The sequence below is a fragment of the Dermacentor albipictus genome, chromosome 1 (assembly GCF_038994185.2).
Source record: "Dermacentor albipictus isolate Rhodes 1998 colony chromosome 1, USDA_Dalb.pri_finalv2, whole genome shotgun sequence".
In the NCBI taxonomy this organism is placed as follows: domain Eukaryota; kingdom Metazoa; phylum Arthropoda; class Arachnida; order Ixodida; family Ixodidae; genus Dermacentor; species Dermacentor albipictus.
The window spans coordinates 201,368,508-201,393,632 of record NC_091821.1 but is presented as its reverse complement, the minus strand read 5'-3'; the positions used below and the strand labels follow the sequence as shown (position 1 = coordinate 201,393,632).

General features: G+C 49.8%; 1 protein-coding gene across 2 annotated transcripts in view; it reads left to right on the top strand.

Annotated features, from left to right (window-relative positions):
- Window positions 1-1,283: 1,283 nt before the first annotated feature.
- The window catches only part of LOC139054128 (carbonic anhydrase 1-like), a 129,794-nt gene continuing 105,952 nt past the window's right edge, over window positions 1,284-25,125 (top strand). The window contains exon 1 of one of the 2 annotated variants that reach the window (XM_070530726.1): window positions 1,284-1,635. In XM_070530726.1, the coding sequence (XP_070386827.1) occupies window positions 1,590-1,635 (46 nt within the window). In that variant the 5' untranslated portion in view covers window positions 1,284-1,589. The remainder of the gene's footprint in view (window positions 1,636-25,125) is intronic. The other variant, XM_070530722.1, reaches the window with a different exon arrangement.

Below are 25,125 nucleotides of genomic sequence, written 5' to 3'. Positions count from 1 at the left end.
CGCTTGCTACTTTCTCTTGGCAAGTATAAATGCACTCTACTCACCGTGAACACGTGAACACAAAAATGTGAGAAGCAGCGAGAGCGATAGCGAGCGCATTTTTACGCGATGTGAAAGCACTCGCAGCGACGTGCGGGAAAACCTGCTTTGAAGAATCGCGGTATTCTGTCTTCCAACTTTTTTCTTACTTTTCTCTTTTCTAATTTCCTGCCCACTGGCGTCGCCTATTCCTTTTTCTTCTTCTTTTTTTTGTGTGTGATGGAAGTTTACTGTTGTCTCGTGCACCGTAATGGGCACCGCAACCACTGCCTCGCGAAATGATGCTGCTCTTCGTTGGTGGCGTATTCTTTCTGTACATATCACTAGCTAGGCGAGTTTGGGCGATAGTCTGGGCTCTAAAATTAGCTTTGCGTTTCATATTGAAAATTCTACTTAAAAAAAGAAGGAAGAACATTGAAAATAACGTGCAGGCGGCGCACTTGAACGGATTTTTGAGTATTGGAAGCGGAGGTGTCATGTTAGAAACGAGGTGAGGCGCTTTGTTATCTTTGTAAACATTTTGTGTTGTTGCTAGCACAAGTAAGTGATTCTGGTCGTTAATTCGGCGAGCTGATAAAAACTGGCTTACAGCGGCGTCGCAAATGCGGCTGGATACTCCGTATAGCAAGTATAACTAAGAGAATGTTACACCGGCGGCGTTCATATCCATGAAACAAAATGCAAAATATTCCCTGCATGATTCGCACGCGTCAACAGAGCCCTCTGTCTACTCCATCCGCGGCTACTAACGACCAGCGCTGAGATGAAAGCGCAGCCTTCGACGTCAGTGCGTGTCGCTCCCACCGCTCATCTTCCCTCGTCGTTCATAATTTTCTTTTTCTCCGTCGATTGTTATGCAGACGTTACAAATGCTCGCTAGATCAAATAGCACGCGCTGCGTCAGCGCTTCTCGTCGCGGGGTCCCTTGTTTAGTCTGGTCGCTGTGGGGCTGGGTTTCCACTCGCTGCGCCGATATGAATCGGGCCTCGGTTCGCTGACCGGGGGCGCGAAGAAGCTTCCGCGCGGAAGGTGCTGCTGCGTGCCGCATGGCTCCGCGGACCGCAGCAGCGGGATGCTCGCTGCCCTTGGCGGAGGACGGCCGCGCAGCGCGCATGCCCGGCGGGGAGGCGAGAGCGGCCGCGCACGCGCCGTGCGCCTCCTCCGCATCACTGCGAGGCGGCAGCGGCGCGCATCAGCGGCCGAGAGTCCGCTCTCCTCCTCGCGCGCGCGTAGTACGCACATCCGAATAGATGTAATAGGGAAGCGAATCGGAACAGCCGAGAGTGAGAGAGAGGAGGAGGTGCCCAGGAGGCTGGAAAAGTATGAAAGCTCAAAGTTGTTGGCTCAGCCGGCGAGTTGCTGCTTCCACAGCGTCGGCACTTCGTCGCGCGCGCAGCAGGTCGCAGCAGCAGCTTTGACAACAACGATCGGCGCCGCACTGCACGAGAGGAGCACCGCCGCCGCAGCTGCCAACAACGCAAGTGGCCCCGCGCCCCCGGATCAGTTACACGCGGCCCCCCTGCGACCACCCCGTGCCTTAGCAAGCTCCCATGTCGCAGCAGGAACAGCCCGCCTGGGGATACTCCGACGCCGACGGTGGGTCTGCGCGAACTCGCGCGCGTGCAACTTGCCGCGCATGGGCCAACTTTGCTAACTCGCGCCTCTGGCCCGTGCGGATGCGCTCCGGATGTCGATGGCCCGGCGCGTTCGATAGGCCCGCTACTGACTCGGCAGCGCCTTTCGAACGGCCGGGCCACGCTCACGTGCTTGTATGTGTACACACCCCCTTGCCGCTCTCTCCTCCTTTCGTCATTGCCTTTGCTGTCATCGCCGTCGTCGCGCATATTTACGCTCCGCTGGGGTTATTAATAGAGCATCTATAAATTGCGCGATTTCCTTCAGTGGCAATCGCGCAAAGTCCCTATAACGTGATAAGAGTATTTCGCTGCGCGTGGACTGTGATAACCGAGTTTCGCGTTTGAAGGAAATTTTGACAATTTAGAGATCGTCTCTCGATGAAGACAGTCGCACAAAGATAAGCTGCTTGACACGTTTTATAATAAGGTGGCTCTTAATTTCAAAAGACAACGAGGAAATTTGTGTTGTGACTTTCAGCATGCCTCATGAGCGACGCGTGTCCTGGTGTGCTCTATAGCGCCGCCTGCGTATAACGTGGAGCTTATCTAGGAGCGAGTACTAAGCTGTATCTAACTGGCTTCGCAGGCGACTTAACAAATGGAACATTCCACGATATTCCTCGTCTCTGTAGACTACTTTTTCTAATTTGAGTACAGCTAATTCCTCGCTGTTATCTGTCGCCGTGTGCTTCTCGCCTTGGTTATACTTTTTGCATTGCATCACTCTTCACCTGTTATCGCATGTGGTACCGAACAGCTCCGCTGTTCTCTTGCGCCATTTCGCCCCCTAGCTCCAACATTTTGGGATTTTGCTGCCGCACAGCTTCACAACGGGTTGAGCGCTATTTCTTATTCCTTCCATTCTTTTCGTTTAGTAGTTACTCCTGGATGAGTACGTTTTGTTTTTGTTTTCTTTTTGGGTTTTTTTTTTTCATCTAGAGTCAGCGAGCCGCCCTATATATTATGGAATAGCACCGCGCCTTTCTCGGGTCTTTGCACTGCACGCTCTTCTCCTTGGGGACCGTAGATCTCCGCGCTCGTCGTCGTATGTTAGTGCCGTGTGCAAACAAGGTCATTCGGAGGCAGGTCAGATAACGCGCCCGCTTCTAGGATATACAATTGCAGCAGAGGCAAGTCTGGACGCTCTCAGGCTGCCCTTATCGGTCCCCGAAGGTGATCAATCAGAATCGGGCCATTCACGACAGAAGGCACGCAAATGCTGCCGAAGAGCTTCTTGATATCGTGACTGAGAACTCCAGAGAACTCTAAAAATGATGATCGTGGCCTCTCTGGCCGATAATTAATCTATGAATGGCCACGCCTGAAGTGCCTCACCGACACTACCCTCAAGGCGCTCGCGTTCAAATGTACCATTGTGTATGCGGCACATGTTAAAAAAAAAATCTGTATTCAGGTGTTCGGTAGTAGTTCTATCAGGTGCAATAGACTTAGTTGCGGAAGAAGAAAAAAACGGAGGGCGCACAGAGGTCCAATCATTTTTTCTTCATTGCTAATGCTATTTCCTCCGCTAACATTATGACCAGGCAGTGCAGCCAATATATGTCATATTGAACAAAAAGGGTAGTCCTCACTTCGGCTCATTTTGCGCGAAGTCTGGAAGGGCAGTTATTAGCTGTTTTGTCTGTTTTCAACATCCGTTAAAAGTAGCCTAAAATAAACAGCCCGTAAGGGCGTCGATGAGAAACCACGTGCGTCCTCTCTTGTTCTTGTTATATCTCTGCTTACTTGAGAATTAAAACAATTGGCGATTAATTTGAGAATGGTCAAAACGACTATGATTGGTTCGTCCTGATCATCAGAGTCCGGACTCACAAAAAGCTCTTACGCTAGAATTGTTCGTAAGAGAAAATTCCAGTCACTCCTGACGCTGACTCCTGACGCTGACTCCTGACGCTGTATTAGCGAAGGCAGCCAGCGAATGGCAAATAACATTTGCATACGAAAAGCTTTGTGAATTCGGGCCCAGGACCCGTATTCACGAAGCATGTTCTTACGATATAGATCCGTGCGGGAATAAAAAATACTAACTAATAGCGACAGCGAAATTATTATTATGAAGGCGACTGGAAAATAACCAACATATTTCAGAAACGGTTAGCTTTCTGAATTCGGACGCATTCACAAAACTTTTCGTTCGTATAAGTGTTCCTTCCCATTTGTCATAGCCACCTTCGCTTGAACCGATATCACGAGGAGCTGGCGCCTGCCCTTACGAGAAAATGTAGTATAAGAATATTTCTTTATGAATGCGTGCCATGGGGCCGAATTATGTAGCGATTCTTTTAATTTTACCTTCTTTTTTGCCCTTCATACTGCGCCTTTATGATCGTCAGTATCTTCCACTCGCTTCTATGGTGATAAGAAGTGACTAGAATCGAACGAAAAGAATCCTGACCTAACGGCCCCTACCCTGTATTCACAAAAATATCTTACGCTAGAGAGAGCGAGAGAGAGAAACGAAGAGGGAAAGGCAGGGAGGTTAACCCAGGACGTGCCACGTTGGCTACCCTACACTTGGGGAAGGTAAAAAGGGAAGAACAGATAAGGAGAGACAAGAAAAAGTAATAGCCAGTCATTCACAGTCAGTCGCAGTGGAACCTGCACTGTCACAAATGTTCATAGAATCCTACGCTAGAATTGTTCGTAAGAGCAAATGCTGCCAATCGTGGTGTTGGACATATTATTAGCGAAAGTGGCCAGCCAGTGGCAAATAACACTTATGCAAACGAATGGCGCCGTGAATTTGTCTCCTGAGGCAGAACTCGCCGAGGTTTTTGTTCGTAAGTAACATTTGCTGCAAGCTGGCAGCCTCGCTAACAATGTGCCGAATATGATGATTGGCAGCATTTCCTCCTACAAGCAATTCTAGCGGAAGAATTTTTTTTGTGTGTGTGAATACAGGCCCTGGGATCGAATTCACAAAGCTTTTTGTTCGGAAACACTCTTTGCTATTGGCTAATAATGTCCGCTAATAATATATCAAGCATTGGAATTGGCTAGAACTGGCTCTTACGAATAATTCTGGCATAAGAGCTCCTTGGTGGAAAAGGGCCCTGGGGTTTACATCTTCCTTTCGGAGAAGCTGACGAGCGCAAACATTTTCTTGGTGCGTTTCCCCAGTTATTGACGCAGAATTCCCTACCCAGTCGCGGAAAAGCAATGCAATGGCTTTCGTTGCAGCTTTCGATTGCCGTCGAGCTGCTGTTCCGGATGCACGCCTTCGGCAGCCGCTTTCGAAGGCCAGTGCTCCGGTAGCGGCAGCGGGAACTTCCGTCGACTCTCCTGAGACGCGGATATTCTACCGACGGCATCCTTTCTTTTAACTGCAGATAATTCGAAAAGCAACTGCATTCGTTCTTTTTTCGTGGGAGCTGCCTGCATGCGTGTGCCGATATTAACAGCTTCACAATATACAGTGTGTCGCTCACGCTCTCGCTGTGCAGCAAGCATTACAGCAACCTCCTCAGTTTTTATAGCATCTAGCTGGGAATCAAGTGGCTGCGAAACTTATTCAAGCGACCTACTGCCGCACGCGAGATACCGTTCCTTTTTTCCGTAGCGGTCATCGAGGACCCTCCGCTACGCTCACGGCAGTCAACGCATCTCTATATGCTCAATAATACCATTATGCGGCAGCAACAGAAACGGGAACGAGATCTCCTTGAACGCTTCGTGCAATCGCCGTGCCAGGATCAGTTCGTAGAAGACAATATTTCTAGCCGCATTACTTATCTCGACAGTTGCATTCAGTGATAAAGCAGGGGGTGCGTGTTTACCGACGCAGGTTCCTCCATTTTTCTCTCGGTGGAAGGGGAATTTTCTTCTCTCTCCGAATCGCTTCTTTTTCTTTCTTTTTTTGGGAGTGTGCGCGCGCGTTCGGGCGGAAGACACAAAAAGAAGCCATCAAACACATGTGGGCGCTTTACATACGAGCCGCTGCGCGGTCATGCCAGCCACACCGAGCCGACGCGGTGCGGCCGCCGCTGTCCTGAGAGCACCACGTCGCCGAGAGTTCGTCACCCGGCGTCGCTGGTATTTGCATCGACCTCGCTGACGGTGGTGCCAGCAGCCTGTTCCGGCTGCTCCACTCCCTCCCCCTTCTCCGAACCCGCCCTTCTCCCAGCGCTAGACCGGGTCACATATGCGGATTCGGGGCCATTAAAGCTCTCCTATATTTGCAGGTGTCACTCAGCCGCAATTGGTCCTGGAGGGCAAAGGCACGGCTCCGCATATTGGCAATTGCAATTCTTTTTTTTTTCTTCGTCCCCCAGTTCCACCGCAGCGCGTGCCCGGCCTGCGGCTCTTGAAGCGCGTCATGCGGCGCGGACAGTCGCCGCGGGCGCACCGCCGTCGATGGAGGCTCGAAAACCAAAAGCGAACAGGTCGCCGCGTCCTTGGTTTGGTTCGGCTCGAATGGGGGGAACGTGCGAGTGCGGGATTGACAAAAAGAGAAGAAAAAACGGGAAGGAGGAAAGAAGGATCCAGGATTCTGCGCAAGCATTTCTGAATCAACGGTCCGTGCGGCAAGCGTGGAACCGTGCGAGAGAACATACGTGTTGCGGAATGAAATATAGTGCGCGGTCGTTTCCCGCTGCGAATGTACTAATTACGACAGAAGACGTGGTGGTGCGCTGCGGATCGAGTAGAGTGCCCTTAATGGTGTTTTCCTTTCGCTCGGACTCCATCGCAGTTTTTTTTTTTCAATTCCATCGGAAAGGGAACGTAGCGGCCGACTTCCGAGATATACTCATATTAATCCAATGAGAGTAGATGTCCGCCCTTACAGTGTATGATTCATATCGGCAGCGTAGTAAGTGCTTAAAACACTACGAATTCATGACGTTTCTTTGAATACCTATTCTCATTACTACTCCAGGTACCCCTTTAACCACGAGAATGAGTGAAAAAGTATGGAAGACCTCTGTATATTGTGTAATTTGAAGATTCAGACGTTGCCTAAAGTAGAGTAAGCTTGCACCGCTAGTAGCAATGTAGCAGAAAGTGTTTACGCAAATGGCCAAGAAGGAACGTCGCAAAATATAATAATCAGAGACGAAAATTGGTAACCCAAGTTCAGGCTTTCAAAAATTTCACACTTGTTCGAGCACGCCTCCAGCCGAGCCAGGCATATCTGCTCTAACACAGGCATCGATGTATCGAACCTTGTCGGACGATTGAAAAATTACCTTTCGCATGTCGACCGTACTTCGCCAGGATCACCAACAGAAGCCGATTTCACGTCGACTGTAGCGTTCACTTTATGTCTTCGGGTCCTGAATTGAAGCCTCGAGAATCTGTACGGCCGAAGCGGGTCGCAAAGTTTATCCTGCCTTTGTAAGCGCGTGGTGACTACAATTGGCATAGTAACGATAAAATAATAATAAATAATAAGATATAAACATGCCCACGTCAGTTTCCTTACTCGCACGTTATGTGCTTCGCGTATCATCATGCCGTCGTTAATCCTTTGGTAAATGTCAAGTGTTGCTCTCTATCCGCAGGTGGCTGTCACTCGGAACGTTTTGCCGCGGTCTCCGGAACGTTTTGCCGCGATCTCCGTCGTGCGAATACGCGTCTTTATAGCGTCTTACAAGATCATCGTCGGTGTCTATCGTAGCAAGCCTGAACAGAAAGAAAAACAAGAAAAGGACCGTCGTTAGCCTTTAAGCGGCGTGTGTACACCCAGTGCCCCCTTTCTTTTTTTTCAGCACCAATTAAAAAAAAAGAAATGCCCGTGGCGGATAGCACAATTCTAACGCTTGAGCTAAATTATTCGATGAGGCGGGCATTACTCCTTGAAAAAGTCGAATTCCCTAATTGAACAATTAACATAATTGCACTAATTAATGATTTGATTGAAATGCACGGCACATATTGCAATTTACGATGTAGCTGGGGAGTTCGCAAGGCGTATGCACTTGGGGCTTATACTCTCAGCACTATATACCAGTTTCGAGATATTAATTTTCACATTTTTCGGTAAAATACATTGGCACTCCAGTTACGTTTGTGCTTCAATGCATGAAACAGCGATTTTTTTTTTATAAGTGCTACAACAGCGCATTTTTACCGCAAGCATGACGGCGCACACCTCGAAAGCGGTGGCATCCTCAGAAATCGTTCCAAGTCAGTGTAGCTTAAAAACTCACCAGTTATAATTCGTATATTGCAATAGGTGATGTCAGTTAATGAGTAAAAAAATACATATCTATTGAAATTTTGTTAATTAGCCAATTCCGCATTTGGCAGCTCGTGGGAGTAGCGTCTGCCTCATCGAGAAATTTAGTTCAAGGATTAGAATTGTGCTACCTGCCATAGGCGCCTTTCTTTTTTTTTAATTTTTGTGCTTCAAAAAAAAAAAGAAAGGTTAAAACTGGATGTAGTGCACGTCAATAACGCCCTCAAATGTGAATCATGGACCACATGGCATCTTGGAGGACGTCAGCAGATTTTGTACTCTCCTGCTGGTCGAGTAGTTTCGCAACGTTAACTGCAAACGATTCGACCTGCATACCTGCGGCCGCATTAATAGAACACTGCGTTGGTACAAAGACGCCCGTGCGGACAGCTGATCAGCGGCCAGTCTGGTTGCTGCCACGTGCACGTCTGACGGCACGCCGCTCTCCCTTCCGTCCGCCTCCTGGTTGTTTACTATCCCTCCGAGCGCACGATTATGACCGGTACAAGAGAGGCTCCTATAATAACAAAGCAGCGGCGAAACAACCAGTTTCCTGGCCTCGAGCAGTCTGCGTCGCCGCTGTCGTGTATAGCTATATGCCGCGCTACCGCTTTACTCGGGAAATGCGTGGCTGGGGAAAATCCTATCCTGTTTACGTCCCACTCGGCACTTATAGTCTGTCTCCTCTGAAGCTAGGTTCCGTTCAGGAAGAGGCTAAAAGATTTCCCGGTAGTTAGTTGCGGCTTTATTAAAATGCACGTTTGCGAAAAGCAGCGGAGGTAATATACGTCGACGTTCTGTATTGAATGGTCATGTTGGAGAGAAAAGGTCACCTCCGTGATGCGGTATAGAGCCACAAGAAAGAAAAAAATACATAAGTAAATAAATAAATAATAACTAAATAAATAAATACCGCAGCCCACGGAAACGCTTCCTATATTGTGCGTATTTTTTTCTTTCTTAACAAATTCTACTTCCCATTTTGTCGAGTGCGTTTTAGTTTTATTTGCTGTTGCTACTCTATGAGCTTATTAGAATCTCCACCGCCCCCCCCCCCCTTTCTGACATTCACTCATTTAATCATCAGTTGAATTCGTGCGCAAAAAAAAAGTAAGCTCATAAGTTATTCGCGTCCACACCGCGATGCGACCGTGTATGCCTGTATGTCGCGGCGCATGTGCGCGATGTTGGCAAATCGAGTATTTGCGGTCGAAATGTGTAAATGCGAGCAAGGTGTGTTGCACTCTTCCGGACACCGGTACAGCATTGGTGCGGAAAGAAAGGGGCGAGCCTGGCAACGGGCTTCCCGCGAATTACGTGCCGTACGCCGGCGAGCGTTCATCATGCGTGACAGCCGCTGCGGCAATCCAGGTGCGCAGAGCGCCGCGAGGTGCCACGGGGACCTGCTTGCGTGCGCTTTCGCTGACGGTGCGGCGCCGTGCTTTTCTCTTTCCCCCGTCGACCGTCTTGATTCCGCGAGGTTCTCGGCTTTCCCGCGCGATGCCTGCGTGCAACACGTCTCGGCTGCGATGCGGGCTCGCGCCGACCGATTCTGCTCACGTCGTCCCCGTCGGCCGGATCCTCGCGCCAAGCGCCGCCAACTTAGTCGGGAGCACGTCCCGACTGTCTCCGGTTTCTGCAGCCGTGGCCTTCGACACGTGAAGAGATGGGACCCGGCTGAGAAGCGAAGCAGGCCGACGGAGCGAATCAGTGCCCCGCCGTTTGCTTTTAACTCAATTTTCCACGCCTAGCGGCCAAAGGCAAAAGGAAATAAAATCAGGCTTTTGCAGCCCCCTTTTCATTGGACCCGTTCAGTATATAAATTGATCAAATTAATGGACGAAAAGCTAGTTTTCCGAGAGCAAAAGTCATTTTTTTCTGTCTCTTTAGTATTATTTTCTCCTGGTGAGTGAGTTTTCTTTAAAAGGAACGACAAATAAAAATAGAAAGTAGTAATAAATAAATATAACGGCACAGTGACGGTATAGCATTATTAACGGCTTTTCTGCGCTTAAAAAACGGGAAGAGTACCGTGCGGCAATCAGATGCGTATAGGCTTTGGAAGGTTAATCGACTGCAACATCCGACGTTTTTCGGGAAGAACCGGAAGAAAACATCGCAAACAAGAGGGGAGGTGCGACGGTAAATCGGTGCCCTTCATGCGGGTTATATATATATATATATATATATATATATATATATATATATATATATATATATATATATATATGTACCACCGTTGCAAACGGCCGTTACGCCGTATAAATCGTCCTTCTCGGAGGGAGGCTCTTTGCGGAATAGGGCTCGCGGGAAGCTGCCATCCGAGCGCAGCGCAACGTGTTCTTCAGCGGAAAGCAGCGATTTTTCACTCTGGGCCGTAAAAATTTAGGATGGGTGAAACTAATCGGCAGGACTATACGTAAACAGGAATATACGTAGACGGGAACGTAAACGCGCGGCGTTGGCCGCACGTTGATGCAACAACCACTTTAAGTCTATGCGCGGCCGGTCTATGCAGGCACAGAAAAGAATGCGCGAAACGCTAATTCTTCGTCTCGCTGTCGCAAGCATTTCACGTGGCGTTGACAGAGAGATCACACTGACAGAGAGATCACAACGGCGTCCTCAGAGGAGCACTGCTGGTCGACATTGAAGCGCGGAAATAACGACTTGGCTGCCCTAGTACAGTCACGAGGCGTGCAACTGCACGAGTCTGGCCACTGTGCTCCCCCCCCCCCCAGACGCATGCACGTGTCAGTCTCTGCAGGAGTCGCTGACAGCAAAGCGAGTGACGTGAACCTCACATGACGCAGATTACCTCGACCAGGAGTTTATAGCGTTGCTAGACATACAGGATTTTATGGAAGGGACCGCCGCCCTGCGAGCGCTTGAATAGTTGAGCACATGCCCCACCGTGCATGCGGCTGCCTGCGATCTGCCCGGCTGACATCCTTCGGGCGCGGCTGAGCGTGGCGCCCCTCTGCAGCGATAACCTCGTTGGCCTCGCGTTATCGGCCCTTCCGAGGCGGGTGCGCTATATAATAACTGTGACTCCCGTCTTCTTGGCTATTAAACTCCTCTCCGAGCGGCACGCAAGCATTGCACTGGCCTCGTGTCGGTTTGCTCGCGTGCTGAGCGCACCTCCTATTGGATTGCTTCGACCACTTGTTCTGCAGCGCACGGTGACGCATAAGCGAGACAGTCCACTATTCTCGTTTTTTTTCTTTTTCTGCTCTCTCCTTGGCGGCACGGCTGCGGACTGAGTGGTACTCTAGCACGTCGCATGCGAGTCGAATAAGAACGGCGCAAAACTGTGGCGTGCGTGTTTGCGAACTATAGAGCAACACGTGTTGTGCAGAACGCAGACCTAAAAAAGTAGATAGCAGTGAGAAATCGATAACAAGCATAATAATATGTTTCGTTTCACGTCTCAAAGCTGCACGCTCGGCTGTGAGGGACGATATCAGTGGAGGCTCAAGATTTTTACCCATTTGGTTGTCAATGTGCACCTTGTTGTGCCATTACCACAAGCCCGGATTCCGAATCTGCAAGATGCGGAATCTATCCTGCGAGCGCCATAATTCGCCCTTCACCAGACAAGATGCTGCGCCGTCGTGCGGGAGAAGCCTCGGCGAGCAGCGTGTTTTGACGTGTCCGCGTGTGCCCGACGGCCCGGCGCCGCACCTCCCTTGCCTGGAGGTCACCGCGCGCGCGAACTTTGAACCGGGTGGCCAGCGCGGTCGCTGGTTGGACCCCTCGGACGACCGTCGTGTGCTGACTTTGTATTGGGCCGTTTGAGTGACAATGGGCCTCGGGGATTATAAAAGCAGCGACACGCCGCTCGAAAACAGGATCTGCCGACCCCACCGGGAGAGAGTGTCGCTCCCGACTGGGGTGAGATGTGTAACGCGTTTTCGCCGGACGTCGTCGTGCGAGAACAGTCGCGTTTGTTGTGAGCACTCGGCCCCAGTGCCGACCCGTTCATGTCCTGTATGATAACCTGTATATAATGTATAAAGTCCCTTTTGTTATTCTCATCGACGCCAGGCTCGGAGTCTTCGCTACCAACGCTCTGTCACGAAACGGGTGACGAGCGCTACGGGACCACAAAGCCGTATTCGTGGTGCAGCGGTGCAAGTTCGTAACACTGGTGGCACCGGTTGGATGTCGTAACACTGGTGGCACCGGTTGGAAGTTCGTAACACTGGATGGCAGCTACGGGATTGACCGGCATCAGCTACCTCGGCGCGGTGAGTGCCTGAAGTTTACCTCAAACACCAGACTTTCTCTGACACAGGTTATAGTAGCTTAGGGAAGGATTTGGTGTTGCATTGTGATAACCTTGTGTGTTTCAAGCCTAGTAAGAGTGTTTTGAAAACCAGGGGATGCTGAGGGGGTAAACAGGGCAGTGTGTGAAATACTTGCATATGTCTTACTAGTAGAGTTATAGTAGCGTACGGCAGGTATATTCAAAAAGGGTAAACAGCAGGAGGACAGTGTGAACGATGGAGAAGTACAAGGTGAAGGAACTTCTCGAAATTTGTGAGGAGTTGGGCATTGAGTTGGGCTCAACCAAAAGAAAGAATGCGATCCTTGAGGTCATGAGGACTGGGGACGTAACGGCTGAGGAAGCCGCAGAGGCCTTGGCGGGTATCAATGAACGTCGGGAAAGGGAGGAGAAGGAACGTTGCGAGCAGGAAAGGAGAGAACAGCAACGTCGCGAGGAGGAAAAGGAGGAAAGGAGAGAACAGCAACGTCGCGAGGAGGAAAAGAGGGAGAAGGAACGTTGCATGGAGGAAAGGAGAGAGATTCGTGAGCACGAGCTTAAAATGAAAGAGTTGGAGACCCGAAATAGCTCGCCAGCGCCTAGTCTCACTTCTAATGTTCCAAGAATACGCGATCAACTTCCACCCTTTGTCGTCGGAGAGGATATGGCCAAATACCTCGTGAAATTTGAGCACGTGTGCGAACGGAATAGCATTGAGCGATCCCTTTGGGCACAGAATCTGTTAGCCTTGCTTCCTGGGGAGGCATCAGACGTAATAACTTGCTTATCGAAAGAGGCGTTTGAGAGCTACAGTGATGTGAAGGAAGCGCTACTGCGGAAGTACAAATTGTCGCCCGAAGCTTTCCGGCAGAGGTTCCGGTATGCAAAAAAGGGTAAGGAGTCGAATGTTGACTTCGCGTTTCGTCTAAAAGCCGACTTGGTGGAATGGCTGAAGGGCGAAGAGGTTTTCGACGACCGCGACAAAATTGTCGAATGCATCGCGTTGGAGCAGTTCTACCGTTGCATTGATGAGGATGTCCGGCTCTGGCTGCAAGATAGGCTAAAGGAGGTTAAGCTAAACAAGGCAGCAGAATTAGCGGAACAGTATTACACCCGCCGCAGCTTGCACAGCAAGGCAGTGCGCATAGAAAAAGCAGATAGAAGAGATGGGTTTTACGGGAAGCCCGACGAACGGAAGGAAATCACGCGTCGCGAGTTTCGGGAAGACGAGTCCCTTCCCAAAGAAACTGTAAGGGATGGACAGAATGCATCTCAGAATGATGACGATGGTCCGAAACAGCGAAACGAAATGACGCGTTCTTTTGAAAAACGGAGACCGTTAACCTGCTACAATTGCAAAAAGCAAGGGCACATCGCTGCAAGCTGCCCAGAGAGAATTGCTTTTGCAACGATACAGGAAACTCACAAAAACATACGTCTATTGGAGCCCTATGTGCAGGAAATTAAGGTAAACGGCAAGAAGTGCCGAGCACTGCGGGACTCTGCAGCAACTATGGACGTTGTTCACCCGTCTTTCGTCTCCTCGAGGGATTTTACGGGAGAGTGCGTTAGGATACGGCAAGTGGCCGAGAAGGAGAGTGTCTGTTTACCGATCGCAACGGTTAGCATTGAAGGAGAATTTGGGAAACTTAACACCGAAGCCGCTGTGTCAGCCGCCCTCCCGGAGCAATTTTCCTACCTCTTCTCAAATAGCTCGGAGCAGCTGCTGAGGGATCAGGGCAAATCATTCTTTGCCGACGTGGCGTACATGGCCCCCACGCGATCCAAAGCGCGCCCGCTGTCGAGGGAACTTGACTTAGCGTCGGTGAGCGAAAGGCGGTGCGGCACACGGACCGATCACGGTAACTTGAGTGGCGAGCAGTCACGGGAGAGGCAGAGCTCGGAGGCTGGCCTAGACGAGCGGGTCCTGGAAGTGAGTGGGAGTGACGCGTGCAGTGCTAGCCGCGATATAGACTCGACGCCGCAATTAGGCGACGCGGGCTCCACACTCGCTCCGGTTTCCGCCAGCCGGCAGGAGCAGGCTGCAGTTGAAAGAAAAAGTCTGATTCGCGAACAACAGGAAGATTGTTCACTAGCCGATCTGAGGAAGAGCGTCAAACGGGGAGTGAAAGAAAAGGGGGTTTCATTTGGCAAGGAATCTGGCTTATTGTACCGCCGCTACACGGATAAGCAGGGTCGCAAATATAAGCAGCTTCGGATTCCGCGAAAATATCGCCGGGAAAAATGAATGACCTCATTTGCTTCCTCAGAAGTATGTTTTCGGTCCAAAGCGATTTCAAGGGGACCATTCTATTTGTAATTATTATTGCTGATTAATAATTGTTTCTATTTTGTTGTGTTGATGATTTGAAAACTGATTGTTTAAGCCTTGTGTGCTAGATCGTACACCTGCCTCTTGTTGCAGCGGGAGAAAAAAGGGGAAAACAATTTAGTTAGGTTGATTTGAATTATGGCCTTGTCTGGTGTTTGACGGGAGACAGAGGGCACTTGTTCGTGTTGGGTGTTGCCTTTTGCCGGTCGGTTTTGCAAGCTGCAGAACGACCAAGCGGGACCAGTGGCGAGAAGCAAGGTCTTAGGAACGACCCGAGCGGAGCTGGTCAAGGTGCCTTGGCGACGACGTGGTGAGCAGAGCTCCTGTCCTGGCGAGTCGGACCTGGGCACGTGATGTTACCTGGCGTCCCGACACTGGACGTGAACTTGGACGAGCCTGACGAACGTGCGCGCCTGGCATCCGAGCCACGTGGAGGCAGCTCGTCTTCCCGGCGCCTTATCTGAGGGCGGGGATGCTGTTGTGCCATTACCACAAGCCCGGATTCCGAATCTGCAAGATGCGGAATCTATCCTGCGAGCGCCATAATTCGCCCTTCACCAGACAAGATGCTGCGCCGTCGTGCGGGAGAAGCCTCGGCGAGCAGCGTGTTTTGACGTGTCCGCGTGTGCCCGACGGCCCGGCGCCGCACCTCCCTTGCCTGGAGGTCACCGCGCGCGCGAACTTTGAACCGGGTGGCCAGCGCGGTCGCTGGTTGGACCCCTCGGACGACCGTCGTGTGCTGACTTTGTATTGGGCCGTTTGAGTGACAATGGGCCTCGGGGATTATAAAAGCAGCGACACGCCGCTCGAAAACAGGATCTGCCGACCCCACCGGGAGAGAGTGTCGCTCCCGACTGGGGTGAGATGTGTAACGCGTTTTCGCCGGACGTCGTCGTGCGAGAACAGTCGCGTTTGTTGTGAGCACTCGGCCCCAGTGCCGACCCGTTCATGTCCTGTATGATAACCTGTATATAATGTATAAAGTCCCTTTTGTTATTCTCATCGACGCCAGGCTCGGAGTCTTCGCTACCAACGCTCTGTCACGAAACGGGTGACGAGCGCTACGGGACCACAAAGCCGTATTCGTGGTGCAGCGGTGCAAGTTCGTAACAACCTAAAGCTGAGCGCACGGAAGCGGGCAGCCGTGGCCGAGATTCGATCCCGCAACCTTGTACTAAAGAACATCACTCTGAAGCCACTCCGGCGGGTTAAACACAGAAGGACGAAGTAATAGAGTCTGTTCATCTAAATCACCTCTACTCGCACTTGTCACGGTCGGTAAAGGATTGCTTTCCTACTTTGGCTGTCAGTGGTTCTCGCAAAAGTTCCTTTTTGGGGGAAGGATTGGGTGGCGCTTGTACTATTCGAGTTGATTTGGGACTAAATAGAACCAACGCTGACTATAGAAACGCGCCACGGGATCTTACTCGTGTCGGTATAGGCAGCTTCGTGTATAAAAAAAAAAAACGCCAGCGGGATGCGAATGCAATTTTCACTCGTTGCGAAAACGTGGGAACAAGCCTGACCACAAGGTCCGTGTCACGGCAACAGTAATAGAACTCGCCAAAAATGAACTTCACACGCTTGCGCTAAGGTCTTTTGGGACGGAACTCTACAAAGTAGGTATATTTGGAAGCGTGTAAAGCAGAGTAAAAAAGGAAAGAATGTGAGAAAAGGCACTTCGAAATTGAGAAAAACAAACGAGAAATTGAAGGGCAGGAATGCAAGGCGCAGAAATGGAAGGGCTTCATTTGATCAGTATGTTAGGCAAAGGCTAATCTTATTTTCTGAGGAAGAAAGCTTGACCAATTCGAAAGCTTCACTGAAAGTCGACGAAGTCCCGAACGTCTAACAAGCGAGCAAACCGAGAAACTCAGGAACGGAGCAATGGACTGATTCTCGTGCCTACGTCTTATCGTGTGCTGCATGACAGCTGCTAGTCCAGAGCCGCTGATGTTTACGCAGCAATTTGGGAAGAGCTTGTCTTCCTCTGCCCTCTTCAAAACGCTGCGGTTTTAACCAATTAGGGAATGACAGCAGCTTAAAGCGTTGCATGACCGAATTATGCGTGGTCCAGAAACGACAAGTCAGATTTCACCGAAATATGATAAAAAGGACCGCTTTGTCTCGCGGGTACACAGCATATATACGCTCGCAAGACAAAGCGTTCCTTATTTTGTCGCAGACGTGGGTCCTTGTTCTTTTTTTTTTTCTTATTTCATCGATTACTTGTTGTGTTGGTGTTACCTGAGCGTTCCCCGCATCCTCGTTCGAGTACAGGGGGACGTCGAATGTCGTACCCTGATGCGCTAAAACGCCCGGGAATAACCCCAAGCGCTAAGAAAAGAATAGATGCCTTGCTCGGGGAGAGGGTGCTCCCTGCATTGAGTGCCAAAGGCTGTTCCCGCCGGGCTTTCTAAACAGGGCTTCCCTTCCTGCCGTGCAGATTGCGAGCAGCGCAGGTGCCAAGCGCGCCTCGCCGGGCGGCGCACTGTGCATGTGCGATAGCTGTCGGGCTGTAGGGGCGGGTCATCCTTTACTGTCTTGACGCGTTCCGAAGACAGCGGGCAGCGATATGTCTGGCCAAGTTCGCTTGAGACGGAACACCTGGTGGTTGGCGCTGTGATAGCGGCGTGATCGCGTTGCAGGGTGTCTAAATAGACTCTCCGCAAAGCCTCCGAAAGCATGTTTGTGGCCCGCATTCAAAAAAATTATATGGCCGAATTCACGAACCCTTTACCATTGGCCGGGACACCTTCACTAATAATATAACTACATCACTATATATATATATATATATATATATATATATATATATATATATATATATATATATATATATATATATCCTTTCTGCGATTGGCCGTCACCGTGCCGATTGTCTTGCTATCAAGGGCTTCTCCCTATCACGACTGGCGGGAGACATAACGATGGCCAATGAGGAGGCGTTCTGATGCAAGAAAAGTTTTGTGAATACAAAAGCCTAGTGACTATACACATTTATAAAGGTTGCAAGAGACGTGCAGGGACACGCAGTTTCTCTCAAATCACCTAAATCAGTTCCTGCGACTGTCTTGCTAACCAAGCGCCGAATTCATAAAACTTTTCGCTCGTCCTTGCCATTGTGCGGCCGCCTTCGCTTATGATATGTTCAGCATCAGGATTGGCTGAAATTTTCTCTTACGAACAATTTCAGCGTAAGAGTTTTTTGTGAATACGGCCCCTGCGAAGCGAGAAGAAAATATCCTTACTGCACCCACGCCTTTGTATACTGAACACACAGAAATCACCCTTCGTGCATGTAGCTCTTCTGCACAGGCCTTGATAGGTCTTCTAGCACCGCACAAGTGCCACACACGAGCGACGGCGCAAGCAGGCGAGCTCGCTTGATCGCTTCAGATGGCGCAATAAGACGGGTTCCGGACGGCGTCGTCTTTCGTGGCCCCGTCTGCTGAGCAGTGAATACACATCCGGTGGCCCGAGAAAGAGCGACCTACTAAAGGGTACGCCCGCCTATTTATCGGCTTTCGTGTGCCCCATGCGACTGCTGCCACGACGCGCAGTGTAGGGGCGTCTCTGAGCGGGTGAGCCCTGATCAATGGGCCGCAAAAATACCGGTCACGAAGCCTGCATACACTATCGAAAGCGCCGTAGTCCACTATTTTTCTTATTTTTCTTGGACAGCGTCAACGCTAAAATATTCCTAGGACACGTGTCTAGCAACAACTTGCATGAATATGCAAGATTCCTTTTTCAGTTATTGCTTATGTAAATATACCTTGCAGTTGTTACCTTGGCCACCCATCTCCCTCATTTAATAAACATTGCTAAATGCTACCCCTTTCATTTATGACCTGCGACACGCAAGCTTTGCATCTATAGCTGGTGTAATTCCTCTACGATCCGCTTGCCTATGCACCAGTAACATGTAGGCGCCTACATACAAGCCGGCAGAATTCTCTGAATTTCGTTGTAAAGCTGTTTCTCTCTCTCTCTTCTTCCTCTCTCTCTACAAAGGAATAAATATAAACCTATGAGAAGCAAAATTGTAAAAGCTTGCATTGTTCGAATTGCCGCACGACAGAGCTTTGTACTTTTTTATTTATTTATATTTGGAAACATTTATCTACATTATCTTTTAAAAAGCGTTTGCACCAGCGGCCGAATTCACAAAGGTTCTCATTCGTAAGCGCTTTTTACCACTGGCCGGCTTCCTTCGCTAATATAGCTCATATTCCAGCATCAGTATTCGCTAGAATTCGCTCGCACGAACTAGTCCAGCGTAAGAGGATTTTGTGAATACTGGCGCTGGGCCCATATTCATAAAAAGCTATTACGCTAAAATTCCTCTGCAAGTTCTTACACCGGAATCTCGCGAATGGAGGGTGAGAGGCGCGTGGTTAACTTTTCTAAATGACTCGTGTAACTGAAGATCAGGGGACACGCCGGCAAACGTATTCGACGTTTAGAAGTGAATTGCAGTGTGCCTATGGTCGACTAAGAGCCGAATGTTGCCGTTAAAGAACAAAAAAAAAATTGGCCCAAAATACTTCTGCGGGCTCGCTCTGGCAACTTCTGACCCTCAGAAAAAAAAAAGAAGAAAACGAACACGGTGAGGTAAAAAAAAGTAACTCTCAAACCGCAAGAAACAGCTCCTCTTGTCGTCTCCTGTATTTGTATTTTCTTCTCTCTCTCTTTGGAACTGCAAATGGTACGAGGCACTCTGAGTCATGCATCTGTAGGACGTAAGATCGCCCCTCTCACTCGTACACCGCATCCCTGCGCACCAACTCGCGCGGCGTGCGCGCTAAAGCGATGAGGCTCCTTGAAAGCCCTTTGACGAGGTCTACGAGCCGCGCAAATTCCACGCATCCCAAGCTGCGCCGCTAGGAGTTTATCAGAGCGCGATGAGGTGGAGGGGGAGGGTGCGCTCTCTACAGCAGTGGGCTTGCACACATAGCTCTCATGGCGCGCCTCGTTGCAGCGGTGCACGCTTGGGCCCTGGCCGCTCCATACCAGCGGGATTGGGGCGAACATGAAAGTGGGCTCAAATCGCCGCCGCTTCTGTTGCGGAGTACCGCATCCCCATCGTAGAACGCTGGACAGAAAAGAAGCAACGAGATGTGAAACGGAACGTGCAGAAAAGGTAATGAGGGAATGCGGGAGAGAGAAAAGGCGGGGAGGAGAGGAAGCGCTCTATGCACGCGTGCGTGACAAGTGGTTTCCCTTCCTTGCCCCTCCCCCCAAACTGTCCTCACCCAACTTATGAGTGATGCCGCGCGCCAACGTTTCCTCGTGACGGTGAGCGATCACGCGGCGTTCGCACCGCTCCCTGGAACCGCAGCACGCATTGGCCGCGTGAAATATGCAGCGGCCCGGTCATTAAAGAGGCTTAAGCCTCGGAGTTTCGATTTATGCTTTGCATACTCTCGCAAGCGACGCAGATTCGAAAGAGCGATGAAGAGGAGCCCATGGCGCGTTCAATTGCAAGAACGAAGATTTAGCCACAGTTTCGTGTCGTCCGTGAGAGCAGCTTTGTGCAGGAAAGAAAAAAAAAGAAAGCGAAGTAGAAAAAAAAAAATCACGCCGTAACTCCTCCGGTAGTTGTCTGTGCCACTTGCTCATTTCCACGCAGCCCGGTGTCGTTATCATGACAGTTTTAATAAGCAAAGCGCTAAAGACGAAGACGAAGGAACGCATACGACAGGACTGGCGCTTCCTGCCGTATGTGTTCCTTCGTATTCTTCTTCGTCTTTAGCACTAAATTTTTATGAAAGCTGTTAAGAGGAACCAACTGGCCCAAATCAAGGTATTGTTGTCATTATCAATGTTAGGAAATTTGATCCGACCGGTATAAACGACAGCGCTGCGGACTGCGGCGCAAAGTGAATTGATGACGCAAGCAAACTGCTGCAGGTGGCGGCGCCAGGTTCCGATCATTATAAGCCCTTATGGTCTTTAGTGCTTTATCCATTCGCGTCGAACCATCGTCAACCACGATCAACCGTACTCCGGCGCCGGTTGCGTATGGCGCGCGGCCGCGCGTGTTTTATCTCGAAAGCGAACTACGATGGGGACAGAGTGCACCGAGTGCTGATAGCTTCGTGCCGCTTAGTTCGCGTTGAAGTGAGAGGCAGCACGAAGGTGAATTAGCTCGAAAAAGAGTTCTTACGAACGAAAAGCTTCGGGAATTCGGCGGCCTCTCCATGCTGCAAAAGGTGGTTCAACGAAGCTGTATTTCAAGAACCCTATTAAATTATGGGGTTTTACGTGCCAAAACCACTTTCTGATTATGAGGCACGCCGTAGTGGAGGGCTCCGGAAATTTGGACCACCTGGGGTTCTTTAACGTGCACCTAAATCTAAGTACCACGGGTGTTTTCGCATTTCGCCCCCATCGAAATGCGGCCGCCGTGGCCGGGATTCGATCCCGCGACCTCGTGCTCAGCAGCCCAACACCATAGCCTCAAGAACTCTATTAAGATGGATCCAAGAACAAGCAAGTTTTTTTTTCTTTTTTTTAAACTGCAGAATTAGTTGATAGAAGGCTTGGTCTGGTTTATCATTGCATCGTTGCAAGATTTCTGTTATTCGCGTTTACATGCGGACTTAAAATGTGAGAGAAGTTAAAACGAGCGCCCATGTCTATCTCCGAAAATTGAAAACAAAACAAAAAAATGCAGAAGAGAAAACAACTGCTTCTAATGTTTCGACCTCAAAAGGTACGGCCGAAATTTCAATTCTGTTGCGGCGGTACACTTGCAAGTGGCGTCTGCTTTCTTTTCTTTCTTTCTGTCTGGTGCTCTTCTACTACTTTTTTTTATTTTTGTCCTTTTTTTTCTTGTATTCCGTTAGATGCTGATCGACGGCGCTGAATAAAAAAATATGGAGCAAGGAAAAAGGAAGCGTTATGAAGGGACATAGGAGAATCGGACCTGGTTGACGTTCGATAAGCCGGAGGGGTTCGCGGAATCTGTTTTCGTTGCGAATGCATTCGCTTGTTTCGGCGCCGGCAGTGTGGCTTGTGAACTATACAACAGTTGGCCATAACGGCGAATGCCTCGGTCTGCTTGAAATTCTTATCGGGGTCGATCCATTCTAGAAATGATGTGGAAAGCACATTGCACTCTTCCCAACAGCGCGCTCGTGGTTGCGGTCGGTTTTTTTTTAAACTGCATGTTTTGAAGGCGCCTTCCCGCGCCAAGCTGCGACACAGACGTTCACGTCCTAAGAGTGATCACCGTTTGCCTGGGAAGCGACGGGGCACGAGTAGACTTGGCGCATGTGGTGCGTCCGCAGCTGCTTCTTGCTCCTCGTGTAGGGTCGTCGCCCTCGGTTTCTGTGATGGCCGAGAGCGGCGTGACACGCTGCGCAGCTGCTCGTTCCTGCAGCCACCGCGCTCTGCTCTCCGTAGAGTTTGCTCCACAGCTTTGTTTGTCTTTGCACGCTCACGAACGATGCGAGGCCACCCTGCGCGTGCTCGCGGGCCTCGCTTGAAATCGCGCTGTCCGAGTTGGGGGCCGTGCAGCCGCGTGTTCCTATAGTGTCTGTCCGTTGTCCGCCAGGAACAGTCCATCTATGGTCTACTGCGACAACCAAAGCCCTGATTCTGCGTTATGAACCAGAGTGTTGTTTGGATGCTTGGCGTAACTATAGGGAGGAGGGGCTTCGGGACGAGGGACCTTGTATCGTTACCTTAAAGGATTCATGCGGGGCCATGTATTGTTCTTCGTGTGCGCACTCCCATGGGGTGAAATAAAAAGCAGCTTGTCTCGGACCGCGGTGGCCTTATTATAATCTTGGAGGTTGACAATGACAGGTTTCAAATTAATGTTGAGCTGCTCCCGCCCGCCAGAACATTCCCACAACTTGCGCTCGAGAAATCTCCCATGAAATAGGACCACAAGAACACCTGTCTAAGAGTGACGACGCAGTATGCTTCACGGTGCTTGGCAACGTCTACCGCAAGCCCCTGGTTCGAGGCAACTTCTTTTGATCATTGGCTGTCGGCCAAGGAATATGTACACAGCTACGGTCAGCAGCTATGCATAAACGGGAGGAAGGAGGTGTTTCTGGGTGATCAGGCTCTGGCGAAGATATTCTCTACGACAAATGAGACTCTTGCACGGAACACTCGTCCACTGTGCTGGGGATTTTACTGCGTACATGACCAGTATCGCTGAGCTCGTTGCAAGCGGGCTGAGGGTCCTCAGTTTGTTGGTAGACAAGACTAGCTTTGGAAATGCCAAATCATGCAGACAAGGGTGACGCCGCTAATTTTCAGGTTATTCGGTCCGATGCGATGGTGTTATTAGTACGGTTTTAATTTAGTTCCATAAAAAGAGGGGTGAGAGCGTGTTTCAGTATTGTTTAGAGTGAAATAAACCGGGAAAAATATGTCCCGTTATTCTTATTTGTTTGTGTTCATTAATCAAGCTGAAGCTCTGTAATAAAAATAAAAGGAAGAACAAAATGGGGGGGGGGGGGAGAGAACGAAAATTTCTGAGTTTTATATTAAGAACGTCATACCTTTCACTGTTGCTTAAGTACTCCTGGTACGGAATACCAATCCAAAGTTAACACCTAGTTTTCGCTGTCGATTTATGGGGCTTTTGCGGGCTTAACTTGGAGAGACTGAAGTATACACTCCGCGAAAGGATACCAGATTTCGCGAGAAAGACAGCATACATGTCATTAGTTCCCTAAACAGCAAGGGCATAAAAAAAAAACGAAACGACTCGTTAGGAGGTGCACCTGTCGCTGCGTGTGGTAAGGTAAGTGATTTGTCCGGCTTATAGGACGGGCCCTTGAGAAAAATACCTGTTTTCGGTCCATGCGCAGGCGTCGTTTCAAGGTAACGTCTGTAAGCCGTTCATTATGTCTTGAAAAGACACTGGCAACATAACATAATAAAGAAGAACTGTCAGTACTCCAGGGGCAGAGTGATACACGGTGCCGGAACACGTTCGCGTGTACTGGTTAAAAATAGGCGCAAGTTTTGCATCGGCAACTTTTGAAACACCTTACTCGCGCCAAAAGTGAACCGGAAGACACGGAATATGCACAGGGCAGCAACGCTGCATGCAGGCTTCATCATTATTTTCGTTCTTCGCCTCGGTAATATGTTTCGTAAGTCCAATAACGAAGTTGTTCAGCCTGCCGCTTTCCACGGCAGAGCTTTCGTCGAGGCAGAGTGTAAACACACCGCCAGTCACGGCTCTGAACGGTTTTCCCTGCCACGCTTCATTATTCGGTCTTCGGGCGCGGCCGAGTATTTCGCGCTGGCTGCGCTCGCGTGAGATTAGTGGGTCAAGTCCGACGCGGCCGCGTTCGCAATCCTGATCTATGAGGCGCGCTTAGAAGCGGCCTCGGGCGTGCTCTACTTGGCGTAAAAGAAGAAAAAAGAAATAAAAAAAGTGCGAACCCCTTCTGTTTGCCGTATTTCGTGGCTCTTCAATGGCGTGCCATGCACTGGCTGGATGCTCTCATCATGTGCGGCGCCTGTGTTTGCTGCCTACTGCTCTTTTTCGAACTTTCCTTTTTAGATTATCTTCTCCGTATATAGCACAGCGTACACCTCTATCTGTGATCGTGTGTCTGGGCTCCCTCCCTCCTCTGTCTCTCTCTCTCTCGCTCTACGTTTTTGTCTTTCTACTTCCTCTTCCCCCGATCTCCAGTGTAGGGTAGCAAACCGGACTTTCCTTTCTTGTTAACCTCCCTGCGTTTTACCCCCCTCCCCCCTCTCTCTCTACCTTTTGTTGTTGTTGCTACTGCTGCTGCTAGGCTACCGCGTGGAATGGAAGAAAACATCTGTCAAGAAGGAAAGGCGAAACTCTCCTCTCGTTGCGACGACTCACTGCAGGCCATAGCTATGCGTTATTTAGTGCTGACACAGAGATGTCCCATCTCGGAGGTGGAGTATTATAGTCGCAGAAATCACGTCGAAATTGCCCAACACGTTTACGAATATACGTTGAAGCGCAAGTTTAAAGCACAAACCCGCCCGATGGTGCGCTCCGATCTCAGCCTGTTTATAGACTTTTGGCTCTCCAGTGTTTCTCAAAAAAGTATATTAGGACATAGGTCTGGTGACGACAACCTGTGGCGGTGTTTCAGAACCATCACGCGAAAAAAGCGATGGTCTAATCACCACTCTTAATTTGTTTGCGCCGGTAACGCACTGTTGGTTTGTTTACATTTATTGATGAGATACAGCTGGCAGCTTAACAAAAGATAACGTATGCGTGTACGACCATGCATGACGGTGCATGCTCACCTGGATTATTCGGAAGCTGTCAGCTTGCGTCTTGCTCGGTTTCCCTGTTCCTGTTTTCTTGTCCGCTTGCCTCGCTTAGCAGTTCTAAACAATAATGTCCTCAACAATCTGTCCGTACCATGTGTCCCAGCTAACGTTTCTCAAGCTGTTAAAAAAATTAAGAATCATGGTGCAAGATTCCATTATAACACCTACGGTGCTCAGTCGTCAGAGTTCTGAGAACTCTGACGACCGAGCACCGTAGGTCTTAAAATTGTGTCTTGCACCACGTTTTTTAAATGTTATGTTTTCTTTTAAAAGCGTGGTTAACATTAGCTGGGACACGCCACATATTTTATCTTTACTAAAGTTGCACAAAACGACAGCGATGGCGTGG